Consider the following 7500-nt stretch of genomic DNA (forward strand, 5'->3'; position numbering starts at 1 on the left):
ATGGTGGGATTCGTAATATCGCGCCCCGAATAGAACGGTGAGGTTAAGACGACGTGAAATACATTTATTAACCACATATTATTATGCTGTGTTTCTTTCCAGGCCTGGGATTTGCATTTTTCAAATTCCATAACTTTTCCAGTTTCAGTTCCAGTTTTCCAGTGTATTTCTTTGACTGTGAAGACCTTTGTGACTGTATGAAAGGCGCGATATAATGTGATTAAACTGTATGTGTTACGTTTGTACCTTGATGTGGTCGAGGACGGCCGTGGCGACGTTGGTGTGCAGGTCGATCAGCCTTTTCTTCTCCAGCAGCTCGGGCAGAGAGCTGCAGCACAAAATATACAAGCACAATGTTTTAAGCACCAGACACACTAACCCGACGGTCCAAAAAAGGCAGTCGGGCTGATCAGTCTCCCCGAGTTGGTCCAAAAAGTCCCTCAGGACACACCGAAGAGACGAGACGTAATACGTCTCCATAACAGCAGGCGGCGCTAATCTGTGTTGTCGCCCAAAAATGAAAAGTGCAGCTGATTGGACGAACGCGTCACGTGGGTCTGGCTTCTCTGCGCTGAGTATGTGGGTTGCGCCCATGAAATATTTGCCAAATCTTCTCTGCCAATGCCCTTCACCGTCAGGCGCGTTTGCACTGGTGTGGGCAACACGCGCACTGGAACCTGAACACGTAGAGGAACGTTATGTTCAGTGATGAGTCCAGATTCTGCCTACGTCAGTTGGGTCCGAGTGTGGAGAAGACACGGAGAACGCTATGCTGATTGCTGCACCGATAGAGGGACACCTTTTGGTGGAGGCAGTGTGATGGTGTGGGGCGGCATCTCCTTCACTGGAAAAACGAGGCTTGTCATCACTGGAGGCAATCTCAATGCAGAGAGATATAGAGATGAGATTCTGCAACTAGTGGAAATCCCATATCTCCACAGTCTGGGACCGAACTCTATCCTCCAAGATGTCAACGCTCGCCCCCACAGGGTGGGGTTTATCAGAGACTACCTCCAGAATGTGGGAGTGGAGAGGATGCAATGGCCTGCCAGCAGTCCTGACCTCAACCCCATTGAACACTTGTGGGATCAGCTTGGGCGTGCTGTTGGTGCCAGAGTGACCAACACGACCACGTTGGCTGACTTGCGACAAATGCTGGTTGAAGAATGGGATGCCATCCCCCAGCAGTGTGAGACCAGGCTGGTGACCAGCGTGAGGAGGAGGTGCCAGGCTGTTGTGGCTGTGTATGGTTCTTCCACACGCTACCGAGGCTCCCGTTTGTGAAATGAATTAATTGTTAAATTGCCAATATGTCTTGTTTCTTCAAACTTCAATCATCCAATCCACCAAACGGGTCGATGGCAGAATAAGCTGTTTGGCATTGGCAGAGAGGATTTGGCAAATATTTCATGGGCGCAACCCACATACTCAGCCCTGCTGCTCATCCCACAAATGCATGTCATAAATTAGGTTTATTGACCATGATTTAAAAAAAGCGTTGAGGCCTAGGAGCCTTGAACCTTCAACACTTTACAGGGGAGTACTTCACACTGTCATCGGTGAAAAAGGGTGAAATAAAAATTAAATTACACCACTAAAAGACCTCCTCCAACACTGAAGAATCCTCCGTTTCACCCAAGAACAACATCCCTGTCAGTCGCATGCAACCTCAAAGTGAGTTGTGGAGCAGATGTGTTTTGATTTAGCTTCATGGTTACAGACGTAAAAAAACAAGTGTGATGTAATGGTGGGAATCACAACCAAAAGTCTAATGACATCCTTGGCTCCGCGCTCATCTGTCCCTCTGACGTTTATGGAAATTACTCTTTAGAAGTTATTGAAATACCTGATTAAAGGCAACCGAAGACTCGCTGAAGAGAAGTAAAAAACACTTTTTAACTCTCTAAAGCAGACTACCAAAGAAATGCCGGGACATATTGTTGCCACTTCTGAGCTTACTGTTTACTGTCCTTTCTTTCTGGTGCAGTGTGAAGTCCTCATCGTGCGTTACCTACTGTAGGTGTGAACAAACCATACTTGATATTTTAAGTGCTCAGTGAAAAACAGACATGCCCTCATCACGGGTTTTTTCAGCCGGTAACGATTGGCGATGTTCAGTACCTGACAGCAGAGGTGAGCTTGGCTGTGTTGTCTGACAGCATGCTGATGGCTCCTTCATCCTCTCCCTCTAAACCCTGCACACACACGCACAGACAGAGACACACACACAGAGACACACACACAGACAGACAGAGAGACATACACAGCAATACACAATAACCAATCAATACTAAACTGGAAAAACTGGACTTGTAAACTGTAATAGGACTCAAATGATTTTCGAGACGTGGACATTGTCTCTGAGAAGCAGATTAAATTTTGGGAAGTAGGACATGAAAATAATTGGTGAACTCTGGGACTTGACTGACTGTACTTGGGCTTACGTGCGTGCGTGCGTCTCTGTGTGTGTGTGTATGTGTGTCTCTCTGTGTCTGTGCACTTGTTTTACTATATTCGTGGGGTCCAAAAACCAGGGAATACAGTATACTTGTGGGGTCTGCACAGCCTTGTGGGGCCCAAAATGCTGGACCCCACAAGGTTAAAGGTCTGTTTGAGGGTTAAGACTTGGTTTTAGGATTAGGGTTAGAATGAGGTTCTGGTTAGGGTGAGGGTAAGGGTTAAGGTTAGGCATTTAGTGGTGATGGTTAAGGTTAGGGTAAGGGGCTAGGGAATGCATTATGTCAATGACGGGTCCCCACAAAGATAGTGAAATGTGTGTGTGTGTGTGTGTGTGTGTGTGTGTGTGTGTGTGTGTGTGTGTGTGTGTGTGTGTGTCTCTCTCTCTCTCTCTCTCACCATGATGCTCTTCAGGTGTTTGACCTCGTCCTCCTGCGCTCTGTAAGAGTCCAGCTCCTCCTGGACCGACTCCGCCACCTCTGGGAACGGACTGGAACACAACACCAACGCACGCTCAACTTCTAACCAATCAATGAGCCTCTTATTTGATTCGTTCTTAACCAATTTCGAAAAACAGGCTCAGACAAGGAGCGAGGGCTGCACCGGATCTGATTTTTTTGATTCAATATGAACATTCATGCAGATTATCTGGCAATCAGAAAGTCCACTGGTGTGAGGTTCGAATGAGTTTGACCACTTTTATAGTCAAATGCGGCCCGAAATTATTTTTACACTTCTCAACTAGCGGTGTAAATGTGACGAGACTTCTCACGATATCGGTCCTAAGTGCAGAGCAGCCGCCAGTAGACGGAGTCTGACCTTGTTGGTCTTATAATACATCTGGCTTTGAAGAGGAGTCTGGCTTGGACCTCGAAATCAGCAGAGAAGACTCCTCCCTCCCTGCTGAAGGTTCTGCTGAGTCCTCGTCCCGTCCTCAGTCCATGAACACAGTCAACACATTAATGAAGTAAACAGTGACTGTCCTTCCTTTGCCGTACCTGAAGTTGCTGCATTCTGGCTGCTGTCTGTAGATTCCTTCATGCTCAGCTCGTATTCTTCCAGATGTTTCATACCAGATGTTGTAACAGCGGTGATGTTGTGTATTGTTTAGGGTCCTCGCCACCACCAGACTAATCAGCATTGCAGATTGAACATGTAGCTGGACTTGAATGGCCTTCTTTTGACTGAAAGTACTGCCAAACAACCCTTTTTCTGCTCACCAGTTCCATTTCCACTTCCTCTCAGCCTGCTGCATTGAAGCTCCACCTACGTAAACACCTTCCTGTAATCAACGGCGCCGTCATTACGGCGACCAGCGTAGCGCGGAGTGACAGCGTAGGGTTCAGCAGAAACCCAACCCCGTCAACAAGCCCAATATTCAGCCCAATCAGAAGCCCAATCCTGGATTCGGTGCATCCCTGCTCGACACACTGCAGCGTGCAGTTTACTGTGGCGCTGACTGAGTCAGAAGCAGAAAGCAAAACCTAACTTTACTTTTAATGATATTAAAGAAAGAGAAATGTTCTCCCCTCGTCTCAAAATAGTGATAAATTAATACAAGAGCAGCCTTCTTCCTTGTTTACAGCTGCAATGAAACGCTTGGTTATGTTGTAACCTCGGTACGAGTAAAGACCATTTTTACAGTTATATATTTCTATATTGAAGTTTTCTTTAAAATAGTGTTAAAATCTCATCTTGTCTCGTTCTCGTGAACCCAATCTCGTGTCTCGTGTCTGAATCCCAGTTCTCTTATTTGGTTCCTCGCTCCTCGTTTGAACCAGAAGTTGTTGTGGCCCTCCTCCTTGAAGGGCGTCTCAAAGCTCTTAGGAGCTGTGAGCGACGGATGATCAGACCAATCGACTTTCAGGGGAAAGCCCTACAAGGAGCCAATCACAACCCTGGAAACTGACCTGCCCTTGTGTTTCTGCCAGAACTTGTCGGCGGCAGTCAGGTCGTAGGTCTTCCTGTTCTTCTTCTTCGGCCTGGCGCCAGCAGGAGATGGATCGGCCCCCGCCCCCTCCTCCATCACCACCCTGTTCAGCTGGAAGTCCTGAACACAACAAATACACACACACACACATTAGTTCCCCCTCAGCGTTCAACGTTATGGGGTTTTTTTTTCCCACTTTGTCCAGTCAGGCAAGTGAAAAAAGGTTCTACTTGCCCGAAGTCCTATTTTACTGGCCCCTATGCAAACTATGTGTTTTAGGGTTTTTCGGGGGGACTGATAAGTAGCTCATCATTTAGTTTTTTGTATTATAGTTTTTTCCTGCGTTGATCTCAATCAGCTCTTTAAGTCTTTTGAATAAACTGAATCCAAAGTGAAAAACCAAAAGACGTGTGTGTGCGTGCATGCATGTGTGTGTGTGTGTGTGTGTGTGTGTGTGTGTGCGTGTGTGTGTGTGTGTGTGTGTGTGTGTGTGTGTGTGTGTGTGTGTGTGTGTGTGTGTGTGTGTGTGTGTGTGTGTGTGTGTGTGTGTGTGTGTGTGTGTGTGTGTGTGTGTGTGTGTGTGTGTGTGTGTGTGTGTGTGTGTGTGTGTGTGTGTGTGTGTGTGTGTGTGTGTGCGTGCGTGTGTGTGTGTGCCTGCGTGTGTGCCTGCGTGTGTGTGTGTGTGTGTGCCTGCGTGTGTGTGTGTGTGCCTGCGTGTGCGTGTGTGTGTGTGTGTGTGTGTGTGCGTGTGTGTGTGCCTGTGTGTGTGTGTGTGCGTGTGCCTGTGTGTGTGCCTGTGTGTGTGCGCGTGTGTGAACAACACCATCTTCACCAGTTCACAGTCCTAAAATCCTGGAAGTGATTCGGAGACACTTAATGAATAGAAAACCTGATCCAAGAGCAGCAGGCGAAGCTCTGCAGTGTTTAAAGATACATCTGGGATCAAGTCCAGCCCAAAGACAGCACGTCACTACTGATTACACCTCGTGGATTCTGATCCGCAGTAGCAGATCATAATATCGCTGTTGCTGTGGGAACAGCAAAGGGAGGGATGGGGGAGTGGGGGATCGAGTCTCCTGCTGGGAGGCAGTCGGCTCTGCTCAGACCTGTTTTTTTTTTTTTTGTGTGAACTGAAACTCAATAAAAACTAAAACCTAGGGCTGGTCGATTATGGAAAAAAATCATAATCACAATTATTTAACGTGTCAAACTTAAGGCCCGCAGTTTTTAAGAGATGCATTAACTACGTTTTTCACAAAATGAGCAACAGAAAAACAGTAAGAAATGTATTTCCAACTCAGGCAGAAGTAGTATTTGATGTATGAACTGGGCTGGTCTGGTTCAGTTATGCTGCTCTCAACCTGTCTTTATCCTCATTTTATGCTTTTGTATTTTATTTATTTATGGGATTGTTGTGTGATGTGTGAAAATGTGTGTGTTGTATGTATGAGCTGCTGTATACATGGATGGATGGGTGGATGTGTGTGTGTGTGTGTGTGTGTGTGTGTGTGTGTGTGTGTGTGTGTGTGTGCGTGTGTGTGTGGGTGGATGGATGGATGGGTAGGTGGATGGATATGTATGTGTGTGTGTGTGGATGGATGGATGGATGTGAGCGTGTGTGTGTGTGTGTGTGGATGGATGGGAGCGTGTGTGGGTGTGTGTGTGTGTGTGTGTGTGTGTGTATGTGTGTGTGTGTGTGGATGGATGGATGTGAGCGTGTGTGGGTGGATGGATGGATGGTTGGTTGGGTGGATGGATGAATAAAGTATCTTCTATCTATCTCCCTCCCTAACATTGTAAGTGTTTATATTCATGTGTTCATTCTGAGACAGATGAGTGACAGCTCACCAGGACGTCGTGGATCAGCGCCTGATAGGTCCAGGTGTGGTGGAGGGGCGTGGCCATGTCCACGTTACGATCTACTAAGACGAACAGAGGCCTCTGGAAACTGGAGAGGAGAGCACAACAATTACACACACACACACAGAGACACACACACACACACACAGACACACACCTGCTCCTGATACAGCACTGCATTATGGGAAGTGGACATTCCCATGACCTCACACCGTTACAGTTGTATCCTTCGTGATCAAGGGGGTCAGCTTCTCCTCGGACCGCGAACCTCCTATGGCGCCATTTTGCTGCTACCAAGCCATCACCCCCCGTTGGCATCCCGTTAGCATCCCGTTAGCATCCCATTGACTGCCATTCATTCTGACGTCACTTTGACAGAGAATACCTTTACATCTGAAGAGTTTATAGACTCTATTTGTCCGTTGTTTATTTCTAAAGAAACACGACAATGTATAAAAGGCTCCATTACCTTGTAGCTCACGTTATGGCTCCGTAGCAGACGTTTTTATAACAATAGGCTAACGATTGGGTCATAACCACGAGACTTCCTGTCTCATAGTAGAGGAGTTACCGTATAGTACAGGAGAAGCTCTCAGGCAGTTTGGACTTCCATCAGCTGTTTAAGTGTAATGACTAATGTTAACTATCATTTTAGTGATCAATAATGAGCCTGTGTCTATGTTATCTCCTTACATATACCTACGCTCTCCGTCTCTGCTAGATTGGGAATGATTGAGATTTCTCTTGGCACAGCTACCAGAAGACTTCCAACTTTCAGACAGGTTGCTCACGTCACATCTACGTCTTCAAGCTCAGTTGGAGGCTGCTCAGTAACGCTCAGCCATCACCGGGAAAGAGCTTCAAATGTCCTTCACTGGTGTCCGTCCAGAGACACGGGACCTGTTGGTCCATTCTTATATGCTGTCTATGGTCGTGACCAGGCCCACAGGAAGTGCGCCGGGCGTTGAAGCAAATTAAACACAGTGAATGTCGGTACGCGATCTGTGCTGCCTGCACATCTTGCGCATGTCGGATCGTGCAGGCAGAACAGATCGCGTACCCACAGTGACCTTAGGGCTGGGCAATATGTCGATGTTATATCGAGACTAGATACCGTCTATGATTTTGGATATCGTAATATCGTGATAAGACATAAGTGTTGTCTTTTCCTGGTTTTAAAAGCTGAATTACAGTAAAGTGATGTACTTTTCTGAACTTACCAGACTGTTCTAGCTGTTCTATTATTTGCTAGT

At 46.8% G+C, this 7500-nt stretch overlaps 1 protein-coding gene across 1 annotated transcript in view; it reads right to left on the reverse strand.

Moving 5' to 3' along the window:
* Positions 1 to 7500, reverse strand: part of scfd1 (sec1 family domain containing 1) — a 50296-nt gene that overhangs the window by 32170 nt on the left and 10626 nt on the right. The window contains exons 10-14 of the mRNA XM_078277445.1: positions 6236 to 6335; positions 4368 to 4507; positions 2857 to 2947; positions 2122 to 2195; positions 247 to 328 (exon numbers count right to left, since the gene is read on the reverse strand). Of these exons, the coding sequence (XP_078133571.1) occupies positions 247 to 328; positions 2122 to 2195; positions 2857 to 2947; positions 4368 to 4507; positions 6236 to 6335 (487 nt within the window). The remainder of the gene's footprint in view (positions 1 to 246; positions 329 to 2121; positions 2196 to 2856; positions 2948 to 4367; positions 4508 to 6235; positions 6336 to 7500) is intronic.

Source organism: Sander vitreus, chromosome 20 (assembly GCF_031162955.1).
Source record: "Sander vitreus isolate 19-12246 chromosome 20, sanVit1, whole genome shotgun sequence".
In the NCBI taxonomy this organism is placed as follows: domain Eukaryota; kingdom Metazoa; phylum Chordata; class Actinopteri; order Perciformes; family Percidae; genus Sander; species Sander vitreus.